The sequence below is a fragment of the Grampus griseus genome (genome assembly GCF_964374135.1).
Source record: "Grampus griseus genome assembly, chromosome: 2".
Lineage (NCBI taxonomy): Eukaryota > Metazoa > Chordata > Mammalia > Artiodactyla > Delphinidae > Grampus > Grampus griseus.
Window position 1 is genome coordinate 176,566,144 of NC_139018.1, and position 26,402 is coordinate 176,592,545.

At 45.9% G+C, this 26,402-nt stretch overlaps 1 protein-coding gene across 2 annotated transcripts in view; it reads left to right on the plus strand.

Annotated features, from left to right (window-relative positions):
• ODAD2 (outer dynein arm docking complex subunit 2) overlaps positions 1 to 18,610 on the plus strand; it is a gene marked incomplete at its 5' end in the record, with an annotated part of 197,212 nt that extends 178,602 nt beyond the window's left edge. For both annotated transcript variants that reach the window (XM_082649613.1, XM_082649614.1), the window contains one exon: positions 18,152 to 18,610. In XM_082649613.1, coding sequence (XP_082505739.1) covers positions 18,152 to 18,265 — 114 coding nt within the window. In that variant the 3' untranslated portion in view covers positions 18,266 to 18,610. The remainder of the gene's footprint in view (positions 1 to 18,151) is intronic.
• Between the last annotated feature and the right edge of the window lie 7,792 nt (positions 18,611 to 26,402).

A 26,402-nucleotide genomic window follows, 5' to 3' on the forward strand; every position in this document is an offset into this window, starting at 1 on the left:
AACAATAGCAAAGATCAATAAAACTAAAAGTTGTTTCTTTGAGAAAATAAACAAAATTGATAAACCATTAGGGAGAAAAAGAGGGAGAGGACTCAAATCAATAAAATTAGAAATGAAAAAGGGGAAGTTACAACAGACACTGCAGAAATACAAAGCATCCTAAGAGACTACTACAAGCAACTCTACATCAGTAAAATGGACAACCTGGAAGAAATGGACAAATTCTTAGAAAGGTATCACCTTCCAAGACTGAACCAGGAAGAAATAGAAAATATGAACAGACCAATCACAAGTAATGAAATTGAAACTGTGATTAAAAATCTTCCAACAAACAAAAGTACAGGACCACATGGCTTCACAGGTGCATTCTATCAAACATTTGGAGAAGAGCTAACACCCATCCTTCTCAAACTCTTCCAAAAAATGGCAGAGGAAGAAACAATCCCAAACTCATTCTATGAGGCCACCATCACCTTGATACCAAAACCAGACAAAGATACTACAAAAAAAAGAGAATTACAGACCAATATCACTCACGAATATACATGCAGAAACTCTCAACAAAATACTCGCAAACGGAATCCAACAACACGTTAAAAGGATCATACACCATGATCAAGTGGGATTTATCCCAGGGATGCAAGGATTCTTTGATATATGCAAATCAATCAATGTGATACACCATATTAACAAACTGAAGAAGAAAAATCATAAGATCATCTCAATAGATGCAGAAAAAGCTTTTGACAAAATCCAACACCCATTTATGATAAAAACTCTCCAGAAAGCTGGCATAGAGGGAACCTACCTCAACATAATAAAGGCCACAGCAAACAGCATTCTCAATGGTGAAAAACTGAAAGCATTTCCTGTAAGGTCAGGAGCAAGACAAGGATGTCCACTCTCACCACGATTATTCAAAATAGTTTTGGAAGGCCTAGCCACAGCAGTCAGAGAAGAAAAAGAAATAAAAAGGAATCCAAATTGGAAGAGAGAAAGTAAAACTGTCACTGTTTGCAGATGACATGATACTATACATAGAGAATCCTAAAGATGCCACCAGAAAACTACTAGGGCTAAGCAATGAATTTGGTAAAGTTGCAGGATACAAAGTTAATGCACAGAAATCTCTGGCATTCCTATACACCAGTGATGAAAAATCGGAAAGAGAAATTAAGGAAACACTCCCATTTACCACTGCAACAAAAAGAATACCTAGGAATAAACCTACCTAAGGAGGTAAAAGACCTGTACTCAGAAACCTATAAGACACTGATAAAGAAATTAAAGATGAAACAAACAGATGGAGAGATATGCCATGTTCTTGGATTGGAAGAATCAGTATTGTGAAAATGACTGTACCACCCAAAGAAATCTACAGATTCAATGCAATCCCTATCAAACTACCAATGGCATTTTTTTTACAGAACTAGAACAAAAAATCTTAAAATTCTTATGGAGACACAAAAGACCCCAAATAGCCAAAGCAATCTTGAGGGGAAAAAAACAGAGCTGGAGATATCAGGCTCTCAGACTTCAGGCTATACTACAAAGCTACAGCAATCAAGACAATAGGGTACTGGCACAAAAACAGAAATATAGATCAATGGAAGAGGATAGAAAGCCCAGAGGTAAACCCATGCACCTATGGTCAACTAATCTATGACAAATAAGACAAGGATATACAATGGAGAAAAGACAGTCTCTTCAATAAGTAGTGCTGGGAGAACTGGACAGCTTCACGTAAAAGAATGAAATTAGAACACTCCCTAACACCATACACAAAAATAAACTCAAAATGGATTCGAGACCTAAATGTAAGACTGGACACTACAAAACTCTTAGAGGAAAACATAGGCAGAACACTCTTTGACATAAATCACAGCAAGATCTTTTTTGATCCACCTCCTAGAGTAATGAAAATAAAAACAAAAATAAACAAATGGGACGTAATGAAACTTAGAAGTTTTTGCACAGCAAAGGAAACTACAAACAAGACGAAAAGACAGTCCTCAGAATGGAAGAAAATATTTGCAAACAAATCAATGGACAAAGGATTAATCTCCAAAACATATAAACAGCTCACGCAGCTCAATATTAAAAAAACAAACCACCCAATCCAACAATGGGCAGAAGACCTAAATAAACATTTCTTCAAAGAAGACACACAGATGGCCAAGAGGCACATGAAAAGCTTCTCAACATCACTAATCATTAGAGAAATGCAAATGAAAACTACAGTGAGGTATCACCTCACACCAGTTAGAATGGGCATCATCAGAATATCTACAAACAACAAATCCTGGAGGGGGTGTGGAGAAAAGGGAACCCTCTTGCACTGTTGGTGGGAATGTAAACTGATACAGCCACTATGGAGAACAGTATGGAGGTTCCTTAAAAATCTAAAAATAAAACTACCATATGACCCAGCAATCCCACTACTGGGCATATACCCAGAGAAAACCATAATTCAAAAAGACACATGCACCCCAATATTCACTGCAGCACTATTTACAATAGCCAGGACATGGAAACATCCTAAATGCCCATCATCAGATGAATGGATAAAGAAGATGTGGTACACATATACATTGGAATATTACTCAGCCATAAAAAGGAATGAAATCGAGTCATTTGTAGAGATGTGGATGGACCTAGAGACTGTCACACAGAGTGAAGTAAGTCAGAAAGAGAAAAACAAATATCGTATATTAACGCTTATATATGGAACCTAGAAAAATGGTACAGATGAACCAGTTTGCAGGGCAGAAATTGAGACACAGATGCAGAGAACAAACGTATGGACACCAAGGGGGGAAAGTGGCAGGGTGGGGTGGTGGTGGGATGAATTGGGAGATTGGGATTGACGTGTATACACTAATATGTATAAAATGGATGACTAATAAGAACCTGCTATATAAAAATAAAATAAAATTCAAAAAAATGTATCATGTAGAAATCTTACTTGGCATAGTATGCCACAATAAAGCAAAAACATGTACTTATACAAATGAAAAAAATAAAAAAAGAAAAGGATAAAACCTGAGGCTCAGGGAAAGTCACCCCAGGTCATACACAGTGAGGAGAATATAAGACTGAAAACCAGACTGTCTGAACCCAAGGTGTGAACTCACAGCCACTACATTCCATAATCTATGAGCACGTTCTTTTTTCTTTTTTACTCGAATTATCTTTGTCACTTTGATCTACCCAATAGCAAAATGCAATTCTAAACAACTGTGTCCATGTGTGTCTTTTTATCCATCCCTACCCTGTCTTTTCTTCGGCATTCTTATCCGGGAAACCTCCGTAGACACAAATGTTCTTTATATTTGATAGGAAGCAAAATGGGAGAGTGACTTGAAGCTGTTCCAAGTGACACCGTGAGCTTCTGCCCAGGGCGTGCAGAGACTTGTCACTTCCTTTTCCTCTAGTACAGAACAGGGTCCCATGAACTCTGATCCAGCCAGAAACCAAGTCATTCTCCATTTCTAGCATTCTGTAGCAGAGGGCTGTTAGGGCACTCTTTGTTATGTGACCTATTTCTCCCACCCAGGACACCAGACCCAACACTCTAATCTCCTGTGTGTGTGTGTGTGTGTATCTGGGCACAACAACGCTCTAGTGGAAGGCTCATGTAAAGACAACTTGAGGGAAAACCAAGGACAGACCTACTCCTGTGTGAAGGAACGTCTACACAGAAAGGGCAGTGGATGGAAGAGCAGACCCCTCCCAAGCTCTGTGGACATGGCCCTTGGATCACAGGGCGTGTGCTCCTGTCACCCAGAGGCAAGCTGGCACCATGCAAAGGCAAGCTCCTTGCTTCACTTCGCTGAAAAGCAGAATCAGAAGTTTTGCCCCAACCAGCAAATGTAAAATGTGTTTTGAGGCCCATGGCTCTGGGGAGCTGCCACGTGAAATGAGTTACCAAGGCTCAGAGTTGGGGTCGGGACCCACCGAGAGTCTGCAGCAGAGCACAGCCTGCCGGACAGCCAGGAGGCCGCTGGTCCGGAGGGCAGGGTCCAGAGGCATCGTGTGTTCCTGGGTCGCGCAAACCTCACCTCAGTGCCTGGGAAACTGACAGCAGGAGAAGGGTTCAGATCAGCTCTGGGAACGCCAGAGTTTTCTGGAAAACCCGCTGAGCTCAGCATGCATGCAGGTATTTCAGCGCTCCTCCGGCTCTAACGAGAACCCCTATTCCCAGCCTGGGTTCGCCCGAACAATGTCAAGTCAAACCACAAGAAAATCTGTTATCACTCAAATTGGTACTTTCCATACATACTTTTCATACAACTGAAATATTACATAAAGTCATGAACTGTTAGTTGTAAAAGTAGAAGTTGGACGCAGACTCTGATTCCCTGGCTACCTTGGTCTCACCTTCCAGGGGATGTGAAGCTCGGGTCCCAGCTGCGTTCTGAGGGTGTGTGCCTTGTGGTCAAAGCCTTCGCCACTGGAAGAAGTAGTCGTGCGCCCGATCCACAGACCACTCTCGGTGCACCTCCCCGTGTCCTCGTCCACACCAACGCTGTGAAAAGTTATGTGTTGGAATGACGTTTTAAAGTGCCCTGTGCAATTAAGTTCTAAAGCAAGGGAGCTGGTTTTCCTTCAGTGTATATATGAAACTCCCAATAAATTTAAGGCCTCTGGGTACGTTTGGGGGAGGGGGAGGATGAAAAAGAGGAAAGTTTTGGAAAGGAACACTTCAAAAAGGTGAATCTGAGGTGTTTTTCCTCCTTATAAGATTTTAAAATGTTTTTATAGTTGGAAAAAGTCTACAAATCAAAAAATACATACTGGAAAAAAAATGCATACCAATTCCATAATCCCTGGTACCCAGTTTGCACCTCACCTTCCTAAGGAAAGTACTCCTTTTAAGTGATGATCGCAAAGTGTCACATACCCCCTTCCCCTTGCCATGGGTGTTAGTGACGTGAAAACGTGCTGCCCTTTACTTTCGGTCAGCTGCCCCTCAAAGGCAGGATTTTGCACTGAGTTTCCATTATGTGGCTCTCTATAGTCGTTTTAAAGCGTTCCCCTGGGTGCCCTAGTTTGCCTGTGACGCTCTTAAGAAAAACATATATTCCTGAGCCCAATTCAAAACCAAGACACATACACAGTACATGTTGTTCAGATAATGGTTTGGGAAGTCGCACATCCTTACTCAATTTGTAAAGCAGCATTAGCTACACAGCCTCTGGATGTATTAACAGTGCAACGAGTAGCATTCATTAACGGGAAAATGAAGTTCAGGGAAAATAAATTCAGAGATCAGCATCACCCGGGGAGGGTCCTAGCAATGCCTTTCAAGGATCAAGCCCTCCACACCTTTATCAGGCAGAGAACGCTACCCTTCCAGCTCTGCACCCTTGACTGGGAATGTTCCTGGGTAAGGAAAACGGCCAGAGCAGGATGAGGTTAACCAACAAGAAAAAATCCCAGTGCCTGGCCCGTAGTAAGCTTGGTAGCTAATGAAACCATTTCACGCTGTACAAACATCAGGTAGCCTGTGGCCTGAGGCCAGTGAGTCACAGAAGCTATGTTTAAGGGGGCAGCTGTCACCTCTACCACACGTGCCTTTCTAAGCCATGCTTTTCTCCTCTCATCTATTTTTAAACCTTTCACCCCTGTCTACATTTTAGTCATTTAAAACACTGGACTGCTGGGCTCGCCTAACATTCACTCACCACCATACTGGATATGGAAGGAAGCCTCACGGTGAGAGCAAGAAACGGAGGCAAAATTAATTCCCCAGAGAGTAGTAGTCCTTCCGATGCACTCAGGAGAAGTTCGGTAACAGACAAAGTCATCTAGGCAGTTGGGTCATAAAGGTACTGGCACTGACTGAACGCTGTGTTCTAACACAGCGTGTGTGACGGCACAGGGCATATGCCCTCCCAGCAGCCCTGTCCAGTGGACTCCCGCGGCCGCCAGCACGCCACAGGCTCTGTCACAGACACAGGTGCCAACAGCGGGCCAGACATTTCACACTCACTGTTCACTGGTTTGTGTAATTTGAAATTATGTAACTGGCATCAAGGGCTTGGGAATAAATGCACCTACTCCTGGAAAGCTGGAGAGGGGACCACAGGACAGCGCCCAGGTCTGAGGGTGAGCATGGGAAAAACACCGGCCCGTTTTGGGCAGCATCAGCCAATGGGCTGCTTTCTAAGGGAGCCGTGCCAGGCAGCGGCGGCAGCGGCTGAGGCCAAGTGAAGCCTGGACCATCGGTACCCACGATGTCAACCAGAGACGAGGTAGGGCCTGGAGCAAGTGCTGACAGGGGCAGAAGGACCACAGGGCCAAAATGCCTGCTTCCTCGTTCTCAAACGAACCAGGGCTGGGCTCCAAAGAATAAATGCCAGAAGCAGACTCTGGAACTGGTGAAGAAATCACCATGGTCATGGATAGCGATTCAGAGCACCTGCTTTGTCCTGGGCCCTTGGTTTACGGGATTCGAGTGCGTAACCTGGATGAAGCCAAGCCCCTCACGGTCCATTCGTGACTGGGACGTGCAGTCCGAGACACACGAGACTGGCCGCCCAGGAGCAATTGGAAGTAACTAACTGTTATCCTGGTTTCCCTCTCTTGAAGCTAGAGAGCACAGTCACGCTCTGTTAAGAGCACTGTGAAGCTCTCTAAAATCTCCTACCTTTGTTCCACGCAGTCTCTCTCTCTGAAGTTGCTCCCGAATAAGCCCCCTCCAAGCTCTCCAAACCCTCTTCAACACCGGGTGGATCCTCTGCCCTCTCTCTGCCTTTCCCCTTTCCTTCCCATCTGTTGTGGCTTCTCTCCACAAGGAATCCTCTGCCCTTTCTGCTGTAAAGTCTCCCTGCCTGTGCTTCTCCAGTTTCCCCCTCACACACGGCCTCAGGGAACAATCAGACAGAACTGTAAGGGGGGGGGATACAAAGATCACAAGACAGAGAGACCGCAAGAGCCTGTGAACACAGGTGGTCAAGCACTTTTAAAGGTGTGTACTGTCTCATCCATCTTCACGATGACCCTCAGAGGTAGCTGATCCCATTAAACACACGAGAAGGCAGAGCTGAAAGGCTCCGTAACTTACCCAGTAAGTGGAGAAGTCAGGATGCAGATCGAAGCAGCTGCAACCTCAAAGCCCCGGCCGTGACTACTATTTGACGCTGCCTTTTCTGTAGAGGAGCTGGACAGCATAAGGAGCCGTCTAGTTCCTCACTCAGGTGGTTGGAGTTCACAGCTAGAGCTTCATTTCACTTCTCCCTGGATTTAAAAAACCAACAACAAAAACTGCTGCAGGAGAGGCGCAAGACTAGAGCAGAGTGAGGCAGGCTATCCCCGCGAGGCAAGCTTAGGTGAGTTCTCCGTACCAAGTCTCTGCCCCTATTGTCCTCCAGTTTTCTGAATAGCATATGCAGAGCAGTTGGACACTGGACCATTTCTACATCCCATTTGCTTGTAGAAATCAAGCTTTTAAGGTGGCATCAGGCCCCCTAATCCAGGGCCCAGAAACATCTACAGGTAACTGACATTATGATGACATGACTATAATTTTAAAAATTAATATAGTAATAAATATTGTCTATTAAAGTGATTTAGACTGGTGGGAGAATGTTAATGCTATATTTTATAAGACAGTGGGATCAACGAGGGAACTCATGAACTCATATTAATCATCTATTGTACTTGGGAAAAGGAGGGAGAAAACCCTCAAGTGATTATGTCATTTGCTGAGAAACTGATTGGAACGTTTGGTTTTGATAAAATAACTAATTTGAAGATTGGAAAGTAGAATGAAGGGGAAACAGGCCCCTCTGAGAATAGAGGATTTAGGCTCCCTCGACGTCAAGCCTGGGATGCTCTTAGTTAATGGCTTAGGAATGACACGGCAGCGTCAACGCCCCACGTTTACAGCAAGCGCTCCACACGTGAAGATAACGGAAGGTTCCAGTGATGAGGTGGGAGACCACAATCCGTGAGAGCATGAAAAAAAAGTGGTGGATGAACTTCTGTGCTAAATACACATTCAGAAGAGACAGTCTAAATCTCGTATCGTCATATCTGCTTTAAAAGGTTTCATATAATAGTAAAGTGAGGCATAAACAAATAAGTAGGTTGGTAAAAATACCAAACTGTAGATAAAGAGTTGATGGCTGCAAGCTAGGAAAGGGGCTCAAGTGTGAGCCGCTACAAAAGACTTTTAGGCTCCGCGTCACAGCAGCCAAGGAGGGCTGGCTGCCCCATGCCCTTCCTTCCACTCTCCCACCATTGCCTGTTTCTGCAGAGAGCTGGCTGCCCCGTGCCCTTCCTTCCACTCTCCCACCATTGCCTCTTTCTGCAGAGAGCTGGCTGCCCCGTGTCCTTCCTTCCACTCTCCCACCATTGCCTCTTTCTGCAGAGAGCTGGCTGCCCCTATGCCCTTCCTTCCACTCTCCCACCATTGCCTCTTTCTGCAGAGAGCTGGCTGCCCCTGTGCCCTTCCTTCCACTCTCCCACCATTGCCTCTTTCTGCAGAGAGCTGGCTGCCCCTGTGCCCTTCCTTCCACTCTGCCACCATTGCCTCTTTCTGCAGAGAGCTGGCTGCCCCTGTGCCCTTCCTTCCACTCTCCCACCATTGCCTCTTTCTGCAGAGAGCTGGCTGCCCCTATGCCCTTCCTTCCACTCTCCCACCATTTCCTCTTTCTGCAGAGAGAGACAGAGAATGAGAATATAAATTGTGTTCGTGTGTGTGTGTAAAACTGTGTAACAATGTTATACTGACCTGTATTCCCATGGCCACATCCTGGCCTTTGTCAATTCTCAAGACAACCTCACCTGTAAATCTTCAGCTCCAAATCATCCATTCTCAGACTGTAACGTCCTATTTTTCCACTTCTTCCTGTGCTTCACTCCCACTAACACTGTTTTCCTACCTCACTGAGGTCTCCCTTCCTAATTCTCAGTAGACTTTCAGTAGATTATCAGTAGATTATCAGTAGATTATCAGTAGACTTCTGTTTTACTTCCCTTCCAGCCCAGCCCAGACTGCATGGCTGTTCAGATGAATTACAGTCCTATAATATATGTCCTCTGTCCTACATCCTACGCCTAGGTTATTGAATGATGCTGGAGAAAAGCTCGCAATAACGCTCTTAAAAGATAAACGGAGGCATTTACAAGAGTCTGTTTGAGCAAACATTGATTCATATCAGGCGGCACCAGATTGAACATGGTTAGGAGGTTCCACCGACAGGAGCCGGGGGGTTATAGAGAAGATGTCACCAAAAGCGGGGTCGGGCTGCTCGCCACTCAGAAGCCAACGAAGAGGCAACGTTGGTGGAAAGGAAAGTCTGCTTTATTTTGGATGCTGGTAACCGGATCGGGGGTGGGGGGAGGGTGGACCCCTGTCCAAGGGCCTACTCCCTCCCACACCCCCCTGACAATCAGGCGACAAGAGCTTTTATAGACGGAGAGAGGGGGCTCTGTGCAGAAACAGCACGGTCAGCTCTGACGGTCATCTTGACATTGGTCGCGCGGTGGTCTGACCAGAGTCATCTTGATCGTTTAAGTACAGTTAGTCTTTAGTTCCAGGGTTGGTTTGTTCCCATTTCTTGGAGGCCAGCTCTTGGAATTGTGGCAGCTTCTGTCATGGCTACAGTCAGGTCATCATGTGGTTAACTTCTCCCACCTGGTGGGGCTTCAGGACCTACAGGACAGCTCACAGGACATGGCTCAGAACAGTATCTATAGCCCTTGAAGAGGAACTAAAGGTCCTTGACTTTGCTTAATGACTAAACTATTTTTATTTAGTCTTGTTGGACTGTTTTCCTTTGTTTCTGCATTTTCTCCCTTCTCTGATTAAACTTATTCTTTGGCTAAAGTGTTTCCACAGACAAAAGGCAGGCTGAGAACATGGGGGGCAAGCACCATAGGGTCCTGCTCCGTTTCAAAGAGGTGGAAGCAAAGCAAGGAAGTGACTCGATTGGCCACAGCTTAAGTAGTTGCCTTATTTGGGAAAGCCTAGCTGGTGATTTGTGATTGGTTGTTTTTAAGCTGTATTTTCTCAGGTTCAAGTGCATTGACTCTAGCTGAGGTTTTGCTTTGCTTATGAAGGCTACCAGGGCATTAGAACCACCTCACCTAATGGCCTCCTTGTTTAATTATGTTAACAATGCAAAACTCACACGGCGTGAGCTCCCCTAAAAGGCCCTGTTTCCTTGACTCAGAAGAGAGTAATTCTTTTTATTTATTTTTGGCTGCACTGGGTCTTCATTGCTGCGCGTGGGCTTTCTCTAGTTGCGGCGAGCAGGGGCTACTCTTCGTTGCGGTGCGCGGGCTTCTCATCACAGTGGCTTCTCTTGTTGGACAGCATGGGCTCTAGGCACGCAGGCTTCAGTAGTTGTTGCACACGGGCTCAGTAGTTGTGGTCCATGGGCTTAGTTGCTCCTGGTCCAGGGTTTGAACCCATGTCTCCTGCATTGGCAGGCGGATTCTTAACCACTGCACCACCAGGGAAGTCCAAGAATGGAGACTTTAAATGGGCATCGAAAAGAACAAGGAAGTGACCTAATTAGAGAGAGACATATTTAGATTGCTGGGCAGTGAGAGGATCCGGTTGGGGCTAGATTTACGATGGGTTCATTTGCCTTGTTGCACACATATTGTCTCCAGCAGGGCTCAGTTAGAGGTGAGGCCACGGGGAAGACAGAGTAGGTTATGGTTTTAATGGATGGATGTCATAAGGAGGCTTAAGAAACCGCTGTAAGGCCAGCAGGTCCGGGGAAGGGCCCAGGGAGCCAGACGGAACCTCGCCAAGGAGGCTGATGCAACCGACCGGTCTTCCCGCTCCCCGAGGGGCGGAACCAACGGCTCTGAGGCTGATGCAACCAACACCTGACATTGCCACCACACCTGAAAGATCACCCAAAAAGGGGGCTGCTTCACACAGCAAGCGCCTCCCCTGCGTCCACCCCGATAAATTTTGTTCGCGCCTGCACCCGGGCGCGACTTCTCTGGCCCCTTTCTCTCGGGCCAGTGAACCTCGCCCGGGGAGCGTTCCCAAATAAAGCTCATTTAAGCTCTCCTCCGTTTTTGGTGCCGTTCCTTACATTTGGTGCCGAAACCCGGGAGGGGTACCCAGCCCCACAAATTACCGCGGGGCCACCCCTCCCGACCGGGGACCTCTGCTCACCCACTCGATCTGGCAGAAGCAGGGTAAGTCCCTCCTTCGTTCCCCTTGACCCCCGGGGGCCCTACCCACCGGACTCCCTGTCCTTAACCGCGGCCGCGTCAGGGACTCCTCCGTCCTCCCTCCGAGCCTCGGGCGATTGTGGAGACGTCCCAACCGCCTGACTGCTCTCGGATCCGCCGTGACCAGAGACTGAGACCAGAGACGTCTCTCTCTTTCTCTATTCACACGGGGACAGACCGGAGGTCATGGGGAATCCAAACCAGATCCTAAGGCACCCCTGGGGTGTCTCCTGGCCAACTTTACAAAACTCGGCTTTTCTCAAGATCTCCGCAGCAGGCGGCTCGTATTCTATTCCACCAAGGTCTGGCCACAGTACCCTCTAGACAATCAATCTAAATGGCCTCCTGAAGGGACTTTCAATTTCAACATCCTCCGCGATTTAGGTAACTACTGCCGCAGGACGGGTGAATGGTCCGAGGTCCCCTACGTCCAGGCCTTCTGGTATTTACGCTCCTGCCCTTCCCTCTGCGTCGATTGTTCAACTTCCCAGATCCTTCTTGCCAAACAGACATCTCCTACATCCAAGCCCCTAATTTCTTTTGACGATGACCCCTCTCCAGTAGCCGACCCACCTGAATCTCTCGCCTCTCCCCGCTCCAGAGCTCCTCTCCAACCCCCACCCTACCCTGGACCGGCCCCTCTCCCTCCCGAGCCCACCCCAACGCCCCCCACCACTCCCCCACTCCCCCCGTCAACCTCCCCCTTGGCCCCCCCCTTCCCCCGCTTCCTCCCCCTCCGCCTCTCTCTCTTCGCCCCTCTCCTCGCCAGTCAGCTCACACGCCCGCTCACACCACCACGACTCCCAGGACCCAGACCTTCTCTGTCCCTTAAGAGAGGTGGCCGGAGCGGAAGGATTAATTAGGGTTCATGTTCCCTTTTCCCTCCAAGATCTCTCTCAAATAGAAAAGCGATTAGGCTCCTTTTCTGCCGACTCCTCCTGCTACATCAAAGAATTTCGCGACCTCTCTCAAGCTTACGATCTAACCTGGCACGATATCTTTGTGATCCTATCTTCTACTCTGACCCCCGACGAGAGGGAAAGAATTCTAACTGCTGCCTGAAACCACGCAGATCAGGTCCACCTCACTGATAACTCTATGCCCGTCGGAGCCACTGCCGTTCCTGGCACCGATCCGGGCTGGAGTTATCAGGACGGCCAAGACGGTCACCACAAACGCGATCTAATGATCCAATGCCTCTTGGCTGGTATGCAGGCTGCCTCCCACAAGATTGTCAACTTCGAAAAGCTAAAAGAGATAACCCAAGAGCCCAGTGAAAATCCAGCCGTTTTCCTCAACCGCCTTACAGAGGCCCTAACTCTCTACACCCGCTTGGACCCTGACACCCCCGCAGGCGCAACGGTCTTGGCCACCCTCTTTATCACCCAATCAGCCCCTGATATCAGAAAAAAACTTAAGCGGGCAGAGGACGGCCCCCAGACTCCCAACCGAGACCTGGTAAAAATGGCCTTTAAAGTCTACAATGCCCGTGAGGATTTGGTAGAGTCCAGCCGACAGGCCCGGATGCACCAAAAGGTGGCCCTCCAGACCCAAGCCCTCGTAGCCGCCCTGCGCCTGGCCATCTCCCATGGACAACATCCACGGGACCCGCCGAAGGCAACCCCACCAGGGGCCTGCTTCAAGTGCGGAAAAGAGGGGCACTGGGCTCGCCAATGTCCCAATCCCCGGCCTCCTTCCAAGCCCTGCCCTGGCTGCGGGCTAACAGGCCGTTGGAAGAGTGGCTGCCCTACGGCCGGCCCTCCCTCAGCGCCTCCACGCGGAGGGCGGACCGACCCGACGGCTCCACCACTCAAACTCCTGGGATTGGCTGACGACTGACAACACCCGGACTGGAAGACCCCCATCACCCTCGCCGAGCCCAGGGTAACGCTACAGGTAGCGGGTAAGTCCACCTCATTCCTGGTGGACACGGGGGCTACCTATTCGGTCTTGCCTACATATTCCGGGCCAGTTTTTCCTTCCCAGATCTCGGTTATGGGCATCGATGGTAAGCCGTCCTTCCCGCTCCAGACCGGCCCCCTCTCATGTTACATTGAGAGGCTCCCTTTCACTCATTCTTTCTTAGTCATACCATCCTGCCCAGTTCCTCTGCTAGGTCGTGATGTTCTCTTCCAATTAGGGGCCTCTCTCCAACTTGCCAGGCTTGATCCTAAGGCCTCCTCCTCTCAACTCCTGCTCCCCCTCCTCAGTCTGCAGCGGAACCCTCTCCCTCCTCTCTTCCTCCTCCCATCTCCCCCAACCGGATAGACCCCCAGGTCTGGGATAGATCAAAACCCATAATAGCGACATACCACCCCACGTCCTAATCCGTCTAAATGACCCCTCTAAGTTTCCATCCAGGCCCCGAGTCCCCAGCTCTGAGACTCATCTAAGGGGCTTGCAACCTATTATCACCAGACTCTTAGACCAGGGGCTCCTCGTCCCCACGGACTCTCCCTGCAACACCCCCATCCTGCCTGTCCGCAAGGCCTCAGGAGTTACCGCCTGGTCCAGGACCTCCGCTGATCAATGAGGCGATAATTCCCCTCCGCCCAGTTGTGCTTCCCGCCAGCTCACTGGACGGTTCTTCCCCAGGGCTTCCGCGACAGCCCCACCTCTTTGGCCAGGCTCTGGCGCGGGACCTCGCTTCCTGCCCTCTCACCCCCAGTATAGTCCTCCAATACGTGGATGACCTCCTCCTCTGTAGCCCATCTCTCAGTCTCTCAAAACAGCACACTGCTGACCTCCTCAATTATCTTGGCTCTCGGGTCTCTCCAGCCCAGGCCCAGCTGTCTATACCCTCAGTAACCTACCTGGGAATCCACCTTACCCCCACAACAAAGAGCCTGACAGCCGAGTGCACCCAGGCCATCCGCGACCTCCAACCTCCAGAGGCAGCTGACCAGCTTCTCTCCTTTCTGGGCCTAATAGGATTTTCCCGACGCTGGATCCCTGACTTCGCTCTTCTTGCTAAGCCCCTATATTTAGCTGCTAAAGAAACCCCCAAGGACCCCTTACCTCTCCCTCCACTGTTCGACGGGCCTTTCTCACCCTCAGAGACACCCTGCTATCCTCCCCTCCCCTGTCTCTGCCTAACCCCGACCGTCCTTTCCACCTCTCTGTAGATGAACGGGTCGGAATAGCTACTGGACCCCTTGCCCAGCCCGTAGGGCCTTCCCATCGCCCCGTGGCCTACCTCTCCAAACAACCCGACCCAACCATTCGGGGACGGCAACCACGCCTCCGAGCTGACCAAACGCTCAAACTGACCCTGGCCCGCCTGCTGACGGTATTCTCCTCCCACCGACTGGCCGACCTCCTCGGCCATAAGGCTCTCTCTCTCGGGCGCCTCCCGCATCCAGGAATTCCACCTGCTGTTCATTGAAAACCCTGCTATCTCCCTCGACCTCTCCCCCCCACCTAAACCCAGCCTCCCTCTTGCCCACCTCTGACACCGGGACCTCCCCTTCTCACTCCTGCCCCCAAGTCGTAGAGGCCCTCAGCCCGCCGAGGGAGGGACTCTTTGATACTCCACTGTTAAACCCGGACCGCACCCTCTTCATAGATGGCAGCTCAATACTCGGCCCCGACGGACGCCGCCGGGCGGCCTACGCGGTAGTAGCCATCTCAACCATTATCGAGGCCAACCGCCTCCCAGAAGGGACAACCTCTCAAAGGGCTGAAATGATCGCACTCAGGCGGGCCCTCGACCTCTCTAAGGGCCGAAGGGTCAATGTCTACACAGATTCAAATACGCCTTCCCGATCGCACACAGCCGTTCGGCTCTTCGGAGGGAGCGCGGATTTTTGACCACCAAGGGCTCCCCGGTGGTCAACGCCTCCCTCATCGCAGAACTCCTGGATGCCCTCCAGCTGCCTGAGGAGGTGGCAATCACCCACTGCAGGGGCCACCAGCCTCCCTCTAACCCAACAGCACACGGTAACTCAAAGGCTGGCTCCGTGGCCCGCGAGCTCGCCAAAGAGGCCCCTCCAGCTCCGATCTTGTTCCTCACCACCTCAATCCGACCCGCATACGACCCCCACGAAGAGACAGCCCTACTATCCAAAGGGGGCCACAGGACCGAAAAAGGATGGATTTTTATGGACAACAAAGTCGCCCTCCCTTCAGCCCAAGTGGCCAGCCTCCTAGCAGACATCCACAAGTCCCTATACATTGGCCCGAAGGCGATGTTCCATTTCCTAGATCCCCTCTTCTACATGCCTGGACTCAGAGATGCCATCTCAAAAACTCACGTGGCTTGCCAGACTTGCGCGTCCGTCTCTCCACAAGGAGGCCTACGGCCCCGAATCCCTGCTCACCAGATGCGCGGACACCAACCTGGCGAGGACTGGCAGACTGACTTCACCCACATGCCCCCCTGTAAACGCTTCCGGTATTTGCTCACTCTCATTGACACCGTTTCAGGTTGGATCGAGGCCTTCCCAACGGCCCGAGAAACGGCAGACACAGTCGCCACCATCCTTCTCCAACATATCATCCCCCGATTTGGCCTGCCGATCTCCATCCAGTCGGACAACGGACCCGCCTTCGTCTCTCAGGTGGTTCAACAGGTTCCTCCGCAGCCGCATACAAGAAGTCTCTCGGGTGGCGGTGAATCAGATGCTCCTCCACCCACATGCCTTACTACCCAAAGAACCCCCCGCTGCCGCCCTCCCCTAACCTCCGGACCGCTGGCCGCCCGACTCCCTTCCGGCGCCCCTGTACAGCAGGAAGTAGCCAGAGACCAAATGTTGCCCATTACACCAAAGAAGTCGGGATGTAAGGCCAGCAGGTCCGGGGAAGGGCCCAGGGAGCCAGACGGAACCCCCGCCAAGGAGGCTGATGCAACCGACCGGTCTTCCCGCTCCCCGAGGGGCGGAACCAATGGCTCTGAGGCTGAGGCAACTGACACCCAACATAGCCACAACACCCGAAAGATCACCACAAAAGGGGGCTGCTTCACACAGCAAGCGCCTCCCCTGCGTCCACCCCGATAAATTTTGTTCGCGCCCGCACCCGGGCGCGACTTCTCTGGCCCCTTTCTCTCGGGCCAGTGAACCTCACCTGGGAGCGTTCCCAAATAAAGCTTGTTTAAGCTCTCTTCCGTTTTTGGTGCCGTTCCTTACAACTGGTAAGAGAATGAATGAAAAGATGGACTGTACAATCTAAACTGGTTATGGAGGAAGTGAAGACAGGAGACGGTTTAAGGAAAAGTACACAGGCCAGTGGACTAGAGGTCGTGATGAGAACAAACAAGTAAGTTCAATGGCCAAATCAGAAGAGCAGTAATTGTTATCAGAGTCTGGAGATTGGACTGTTGAGAGTGATGAAAAATAAGAACCAGGGTGTGACCCTGGAAGTAGGGGCTGAAGTGTGGTGAAAATCATTGACATGAGGAGGTCAAGAAACAGAGAGGCCAGACGCCCTTCAACACCCCAGTGTGATCAAGGTCTCCTCTTGTACAACCTCCTAAACGTTTCACGTTTTGCTTTCTTATTTAAGTCATCAGTCTACCTGGAAGGGATGTTTACGTGTGAGATTACCATTTTCATCTTCTTCTCTCTGGATAACCAGCTGGCCTTGGGCCATCTGTTGAATAGTTTAGTCCCTAAATATCCCTTGAACTCATTCCTTCCTTGCTGCTCCCGGTTCTGCTTTACTCAGTTCTCGTCACCTCTGGCCTGATGTGTTGCAGCTCCCACCAGCCCCCTCTCTCCACAGTCCCTACTCTGTGAAGTTGCCATCGAATTAATCTTTCTAAAATCCAAGCACGACCGCGTCACTCTCCTGATCAACGTGCTTCAACAACTCCCTTTCCTTACCTGCAGAATACAAGCCAAACTCCTAGGCCTGCCATATTCAAGATGTTTCACAATATTTTTCTTTACAATATTTCTTTCCTTAGCAGGACATCCTCATTCTAGGACATTATCCACATTTGTACTCAAAGGCTACTGTATGAAAAATGTTCAATTCAAATTACATTTTAAATCTTTCATCAGAACTGTTAGAATTATAATTGATAGATTAAAAAAGTTCTAATTTATTTGATATTTATTTGGCATCTACCATGTATGAGGCACTGTATGATTTTATAAGATTCTTCCAGAGTTTACAATCTAAAGTAGGACAAAAAGCATTAATACAAGTCTGTGAAAAAGGGAAGAATACAAGTATAGCAACAGACATTTGAGTAAACAACTATGAGAGTTCTGATGAGGGAGAAACGGCATTTTGCTTGACAGAAATCAGTGGAGGCTTTGCAGAAAAGTTAGCTGGGTCATGAAAGGTGGATAACAGAGTCAGAGAAGGAGGTGGGAGGGCATTCTAGGTAGAGTAATGGCACCAATCAAGGCAAAAGAAGTGGGGAAGCGTGACCTTGGACTACAGGATGGAACAGGAGAAAGATGAATGGCTAGAAAGGTAAACTGAGGCCAGAGCACAGAAATCCTTCAAGGACAGGTTGAGAGACTGGGCTCGAGTTAGCTGGCATTGGGAGTCAATGAAAGTCTCTACTGAGGGACTGATATAATGAGGTTGTGACACGATGGGGTAGCCTGGAACGCAGAGATTAAGCCTCGAGGGTGCACGACAAGCTAGGCATGACGCGCTGCTGGCCTGTCTCCGGAGGCGGAAGAGCCACAAGGATGCAAGAGGAATTTCAAAGCAGAAATTTCGAGCAGCTAGATGACCAAAGCAAGGAGGGAGAAACAGGTCTAGCTCAGCTCCATTGAATAAAAAGGCAGAATTTCATGAGAAATTCCTGCATCTGATTAAGTACCATTTATATTTGCATTTGCCACAGTGGAATTTCTCGGCCCTTCTTTTTGGTGACTTAAAAAGCATTTCATATTTAACATCATTCTCATAGTCTAACTTTACCTGTTTAGATTAACGGTTTTATTCTTATTTCCCTCCTCCCCCTGCTCCTCCGTGTGTGCAGCTTCTACTGCGTATGGTGGGGTCACCTGACCAGGAGCTCCAGGAAGCCGCAGCTGGCTGTATATCCAACATTCGCAGGTTGGCTCTTGCTACAGAAAAGGCGAGATACCATTGAACGGACATTATAGCTACCAAATGTTACACGACACAGGCCATGTCACTCCCAGGGCCGGGAGGCCTCAACTGGGAAACATTTCATAGCAAATCCTTTCCAAACAAATGTCTGAAAACACAGGAATTTAGAAATGCAAAGGATGCTGTTCATCCAAAAACCGTGTGGGTGTTTTTGTTCTATTTTAGGGATACGCCGTGTAATGACATGTAAAAGCCAATATATCTGTGATAATTTTCCAGGAATTTGAGAATATATGTATACAGCTTGTGTGTGTGTGTATCTATATCTATATATACATATACTGGCGATGCTTTTGTTTGTGGTGATTTTAATAAAGATATGACCTTCCCGTTGTGCATTTTTTAGAGTCATTCATGAATGTCTTTAGAATTCCCTTTCTGTTAAACCAATCTAACTGTCTTGACACTATGGTTTTGTTTGTTTGATCGCCTGCAACCCACGGGAGAGCTCTGAGGAGATGTGCTGATTTCACAAACTGTTATGGAATAGAATTCAGAGTTAAGCAGCTGGGCTGAGAGAGAGAGCATCCCGAGGTCATTCCAAGTTTCTCCGAAAACTATCAAACATCTGAGAAGACAACGTATAACTGGCACTGTACCAGATAATGCAAATCACAAAAACAAGCAATGAGTGAGGTTTTCACTTTTGGATTTCCAAAGTATAAACAATTAGATGTTTTATTTCCCTCACAGGATTCACCAACACTTTTACTGAAAGAATTAGTTTATGCTGATTTAAGGATAATATTACTTCACAGAAAATTGCTTTGAATTTCTGAACTTGTTTTCAGCACAAACAATACTTTTTAAAAAGTGGCTAGAAAGGATTAATGGCAATTTATCAGGTTATAGAAACATTAGAAGCCACTTAAAAGCATCACATATGTAACCTTGGTGTGCTGCAATGTTTGGGAACTAACCGTCCCCAGCGTCTAAAACTAGCTAGGAAAACAGCTTTGTATGTGTCCACTCAGGAGACCGACCATCTCACTTAATGCTTTAGAGAGCAGGCAAGGTTTTATTGAAAAACATTAAGTACCGGGTACGTTCTTCATAATTTGGAGAAGATCATAAACTTAATTGAATTAAGTGTAAATAATTTGTATGAAATGAAAAGCCTGTACAGGATGAAAGTTATACCAGTGATAGATTCTCCAATAAAAAGGTGAGGCATTTCTGCGAACTTTAAGGTTCTGTAAAACACCAATTCATCTTCACTGCTTTTCAAAGGAGGTTACAAAAGAGGATAATAGAAACAAGGAAAAAGTATCAATGCTAACGAAGAATAGAATTTAAATAATAGTGTAAATCCTTTAGCTTTCAACAGCAGTTATTTGTCATGTTAAAGTCACTGGTTGGCTGTGTTCTACTAACATTAAAAACACATCTAGAAATCATGGATTATGACAGCTATAGAAAATTAATAAGTATATTATTGTTACGCTATTATTAAAAGAAGCTTTCACCGTCATTTTAAGATTTTTAAATATTCTTGGAATTAGTGGGTCCCGAGAGTGGAGGGAAGCAGCAGCACAAAGAACCAGAGGAACGGTTGAGAAGGATGTTCCTTTACCATATGCGAGCTTGGGGCTCTTGTTTGCATGATCACTAAATGCATAAAATAAGAGCAAAGTACCATTCTAAAGGAAACTAAGCTTGTGGAAACAGATACAGTAAGCTAACATGAAAATCATCTTGTGTATTTCTAAGAATTCTTTCTTTTAATTCTTGAGTACCAGGAATGCAGTAGCTTTAAAGTAAACAAAAGAGAACCTGAATTTCAAGGTCAATTTTTGGCTGTGTGTGTGTGTGTGTGTGAAATGGCGTAACAGAAAATTCTGACCTGACTAGAAAAATGTCAAAGGCAGTGAGTGAAAGCACCCAGAGATGTCAGAGAGCAAGCATGCTGAGGATCACACTATTTCTTTGCTACTCCATGCAAAGAGACCAACTTTTCTCTCTCCATGGGACAGCACTTACTTTTTTTTTTTGCCTTAGTTTTTGTATAAGATGTTTTGTTTTATAGTTGTTTTCTGCTTTAAAGCTGACAACATTAATTCTAAGTTTTCAGCGACAAAGTTCTTTTTTAGGTTTTATTCTTCCCCAGGACATCCTGGGAATCCAATATGTTCCTCATCATAGCTGGCTATTTCAGTCTGAAAGGAGTTTAATTAAGGTGGAAGGAATTTTAAACAGATAGATACTCTCTGATCTTCTACTGTCTTTAGCTTGGAAAGTTTCCTTTTAGAAATCCTGGTCACCATCATTCTGCTGTTTGTACTCACTATCATTTTGCCTCTCAGGATGACTTGTGTGTAAATAGTTTCTTTTTAAAACTTCTCTAGGTTCTGAAAGTGAGTGGAAGGTTAGATGTCTTAGGGAATGACACTGCAAATCCTATTATTTTGATAGATTTTGGAATTACCACTATGAATCTCTAAGGCATTTGCATGGACTTGAAAGTCAATGATTCAAACTATTTGGAAAATTTATTTCCACTTAGGAAAATGAGAAATTCAGTTGTTGATAGACAGACAGCCATCTAACAAGATTAGGTTAAAAATAATAAAGAAAAGTTCACAGTCCAAATAATTGAAGGTGTGTAATCACATTCCATAAAAGACAAGAATGGAATAGGCTATGTCCATTCTTATAATTCGGTGAAAACAGTAAGGACACCCACTTATTTAAGAACCTCACTGCCTCAAATGCATTAAGCGCCCAAAAAACACCTATGTTCCTCCTGTACTTAGTGTAAAAAGTGGGATTCTCTTCCTCAGTGAGAAAGGAGTAGAAAGAGAACAACATGTTATGTGACGCTACCTAATGCTGTCACTGTATTAGGTACTTCCTACTTGTGATCTCATTTAAAATGCAGGAGAATTGGTAAAACCAGCTGATCTCGTATCATACTAGGGTCTGTCTAAGTGGGCACGGTTATTCTGCAAGGACAATTTGGCAACGCACACCAGAAGCTTTTTAATTTTTTGTGCCCTTTGGATTATGCCCAAGGGTTTATGTACAAGGGTGTTCACCACATCATTATTTATAATGGTAAAAATGTTAGGGAAAAATTGGTTAATTTAATTACGGTGCAACCTCACCATGAAAACATGTTGTAGAATAATAGTTAATGACATAGAAAGCTTTTTGCAAGACATTGTTAAATTGGAAAGCAGGTTCTGAAACAATGTATACAGTGTGATCACATTTTTAAAATTATATACATGTAGCTAGTCACAATGAAAGAAGATGGGACTTATACACACCACGCTGTGATTAGTCAAAGAAGTGATTATTTCTGAATGGTGGAGTAAGAATGATTTTTGTTGTCTCTTTTGCTCATCTGTGTTTTCTAAACTATTTTACAATAAACATGAATTACCTTTTTTTTAATAAAAACACTCCCAGTGAATTTTACTTTTTTATTCTTTGGAAACTTCTAAGGCGGACATTCTTCCTCATACTAACTTTAAAAGAGAGATCCTCAGTTTACAAATGGGAGACACGACCCATACATAAATTTTTTTTTTTTGACAAAAGAATGGTCGCTTCAACATCTAAAACACTATAATATACTTTAACCTACAAACTGCACATCTGTAATACCTTTCAACTACAACTAATAGTAGTACAGTGTACTTGAAGCATGCTGAAATGGCCCATAAGTAAATTCTGAAAATTTTCTTTTTGTCTAAGCAGCTGAATTCTATTCCAAGAGCACCAAAAGCAGACAAATGAAATTAGTCAAAAAGTCATTGATAGATTGGTTTTTACACACTGTTGTTTTGAAAAGAATGATTTTGATCCATTCATTTGTTTATTGTTGTAGATGCCTAAGACAAACAATATAGGGATTTACTGTTCCTTTATATATTTTGCCTGAATTCGTCTAATAGAAATACACTTCCAACCAATAAATAAATATAGTACAGTTTCATAGACTTCTGTTCTCCTTTAAAGCATCGTGTTTTTCTCCTTTGTGCTCTTTATTTTTCTGCTCTGTTACATTAATTTCCCCTCATTCCAGCAATTGTTTTCCTTCTTTTTTCCTCCATTTTACTTTCCGTGTCTCCAGCTTCTGCTCCCATTTTCTCTGATAAATGGTTGTTACATTTTCTGGCTCTTAAAATGCCTTATGCTTTCATTTCCATAAATGCAAGATCTAAAGTTAATATTTCAATGTTTCTGATGCACAGCTCTCATGGCTGACTTGAAATCATGCAACAGATGGAATCCTTATACTCCCAATTCATTTTTTTCAAAATTTCAAGTAAAAGTAATTATTCTTTATTTGCATCTATCAAGACAAAAGGGAGCTTTTCTTTTGCCAGTTCATGCCACCCTGATTCATTAGTTGATAAAAGACATCCTTTGCAGAGTACATAATTGGCCCATGATGTTCAGAGTTAAGACTTGTCATTTCAGTTTAGATTTATGTCCTAATTTATTTTCATGATTGAAAGGTATATTAGTGTATACCAGCATGGTTCATACATATTCAGAATCTACAGCTGGTTAGCTTGCTCATAAAGAAAGACTATGTATCAAAAGCGAGTTCAGACAAGATAGTGTGGATAGTTAAATGCAAATCCTATTTCATTATTGGAAGAAAACTGACCTTTGTCAATAGATTAGTTACATTATCAGCTACAAACCTAAATCCACAATGGTAAGGCAAGTAATGTAAATGAGTGAAAAGAGCTGGATTAAAAATAATAAGAATACTGAGACAATTGCCAATTGACCTTTATCCTCCATGTCTGGGAGACAGAAGGGAGTGGTGGAGACTGTGGAGAAGTGGAGAGTGCAGACAAATTACTACTCATCTCTAGCTAACTGTAGCCAGATCTTATCATTTTTCAAGAGAAATTCAGATTTTTATAGGCAATCACCCAAATTTTAAGTATTGGCAATTTCATTGCCATAGCAGAATACAACAGACTGGGTGGCTTAAACAACACACAGTGCTAGAGGCTGGAAGTCTAAGACCAAGGGGCTGACAGGTTGGTTTATGATGAGACCTCTTTCCTGGCTTGCAGACAGACACCTTCTTGCCGTGTGCTCACAAAGAGATTTATCTCTGGTGTCTTTTCCTCCTACAAGGACACTAGTCCTATGGAATCAGGGCCCCACCCTTATACGTCATTTAATTTTACTTATCTCTTTCATAGGCCTATCTATCTCCAACTAGTGTCACATTGAGGGTTAGGGCTTCAACATATGAATTTGGGGGTGGGGGATGCAGTCCATAACAGCAACCATGCAGAAAAATCAAAAAGACCCTGTGAGCCAGATATGGCCTTCAGCTCATCAGTCTGCAATGTCATCACCTTCATCTATTAGAATGAGAGTTTAAGTCCTGACATTAACATCCCTAAAGATGCCTGGAGCTAATCAATAGAAAAGCAAGGAAAATAATTTATGAAAAAGAGCACATGTCAAAACCATCTTGGTTCATGTAGATTCATATTATGATGTCAGCACTACAAAATGCAGCATTGGACAGGCTGACTTCCTCAAACTGACTGAAGCTTGGAAAAATTACTCTGAGGATGTAGATAATCATAATTAGGTTTAGGGTCAAAGAATAGCAGAGCTGGAAACACCTTTAGGGCCAACTCCCTGCCCTCTATCAGGCAAGTATCAAAGCTGCTCAGGACAGAGGCCTATTCTCTTCCAAAGGTTCTCCAGGTATTTGCTTCCCATTCCCCCTCAGACAGATTGGACTAACCAGCTTATGAAGATAAAAAGAGCCTTGATATGGAGGTTCCTTAAAAAACTACAAATAGAACTACCATATGACCCAGCAATCCCACTACTGGGCATATACCCTGAGAAAACCAGAATTCAAAAAGAGTCATGTACCAAAATGTTCACTGCAGCACTATTTACAATAGCCCCGAGATGGAAACAACCTAAGTGTCCGTCATCGGATGAATGGATAAAGAAGATGTGGCACATATATACAATGGAATATTACTCAGCTATAAAAAGAAACGAAATTGAGCTATTTGTAATGAGGTGGATAGACCTAGAGTCTGTCATACAGAGTGAAGTAAGTCAGAAAGAGAAAGACAAATACCATATACTAACACATATATATGGAATTTAAGAAAAAAAAAATGTCATGAAGTACCTAGGGGTAAGACAGAAATAAAGACACAGACCTACTAGAGAATGGACTTGAGGATATGGGGAGGGGGAAGGGTAAGCTGTGACAAAGCGAGAGAGAGGCATGGACATATATACACTACCAAACGTAAGGTAGATAGCTAGTGGGAAGCAGCCGCATAGCACAGGGAGATCAGCTCAGTGCTTTGTGACCGCCTGGAGGGGTGGGATAGGGATGGTGGGAGGGAGGGAAACGCAAGAGGGAGGAGATGTGGGAACATATGTATATATATAACTGATTCACTTTGTTATAAAGCAGAAACTAACACACCATTGTAAAGCAATTATACTCCAATAAAAAAAAAAAAAAAAGAGCCTTGAGGGCTTCCCTGGTGGCACAGTGGTTGAGAACCCGCCTGCCGATGCAGAGAACGCAGGTTTGTGCCCCTGTCCGGGAAGATCCCACATGCCGCGGAGCGGCTGGGCCCGTGAGCCATGGCCGCTGAGCCTGCGCGTCCGGAGCCTGTGCTCCGCAACAGGAGAGGCCACAGCAGTGAGAGGCCCGCGTACTGCAAAAAAAAAAAAAAAAGAGCCTTGAGAAATACTTTGAGGAATCCAGCTTAACCCCACAGGCCAGTGTTCCCCAGACCTCCCGCATGATGCTAGTCTGGGGTAGCCGTTGAAATGCAAGCAAAGTCTCGGTCCTGCCCCCATCCTACTGATTCAGAATCTCTGGGAAACCCGGAATCTGCAGACTTCCCAGATGTAGTTACTGGATTTGGGGCATGGCAAAAAAAATGTATACAAGGGTTTTCTAAAAGTTAATCTGGTAGGGTACAATGAATAGAATACAGAGAGGAAATGAGAACACTGCACAGTTTGTTGTACCGGGCCTGCTATAAAGTAGACGGCTAAGACTAGGGAGTAGGAATAGAAAGGTAGCAGAACTGACGAAGTCTTAAAAGTTGGTCTCTTATACCTTAGAGAAGGAGCCCACAGTCATGAAACGAACTCTGCCTCTATGCTGTTATACCATGAACCATACCACATGCCTCTAGAGCAGAAATATGGGACGAGCCACTGCGTAATCTAAAATTTTCCGCTCGACATCACTAACCATCAGGGAAGCGCAAATCAAAACCACAATGAGATTATCATGTCAGAGCCATCAGAATAGCTATCAACAAAAAGACGAGAAATAACAAGTGTTGGCAAGGATATAGAGAAAAGGGAACCCTCTTGCACTGTTGGTGGGAATGTAAATTGGGGCAGCCGCCATGGAAAGCAGTATGGAGGTTCCTCAAAAAATTAAAAATAGAACTGCCACATGATCCAGCAATTCCACTTCTGGCTGTTTATCTGAAGAACATTAAAATGCTAATTTTGCAAAGATATATGCATCCCGTTGTTCACTGCAGCATTATTTACAATAGCCAAGATATGTAAACAACCTCAGTGTCCATCAGTTGATGGATGGGTAAAGAAAATGTGCCGTCTACCAAACGTAAGGTAGATAGCTGGTGGGAGGCGGCCGCATAGCACAGGGAGATCAGCTCGGTGCTTTGTGACCACCTGGAGGGGTGGGATAGGGAGGGTGGGAGGGAGGGACACACAAGAGGGAAGAGACATGGGAACATATGTATAACTGATTCACTTTGTTGTGAAGCAGAAACTAACACACCATTGTAAAGCAATTATACCCCAATAAAGATGTTAAAAAAAAAAGAATCTGAAAAAGAATATAAATATATCTATAACTGAATCACTTTGCTGTACACTTGAAACTAACACAACATTGTAAATTAACTATACTTCAATAAAAAATAAATAAAAGAAAAAAGAAAGAAAAAGTGCCGTAAATACATACAATGGAATGTTATTCAGCCATACTAAAGAATGAAGTATTGCCACTTGTTACAACATGGATGGGCCTTGAGAGCATTACACTAAGTGTAATCAGACAGAAAGACAAATACATGATCCATATATGTGGAATCTAAAAA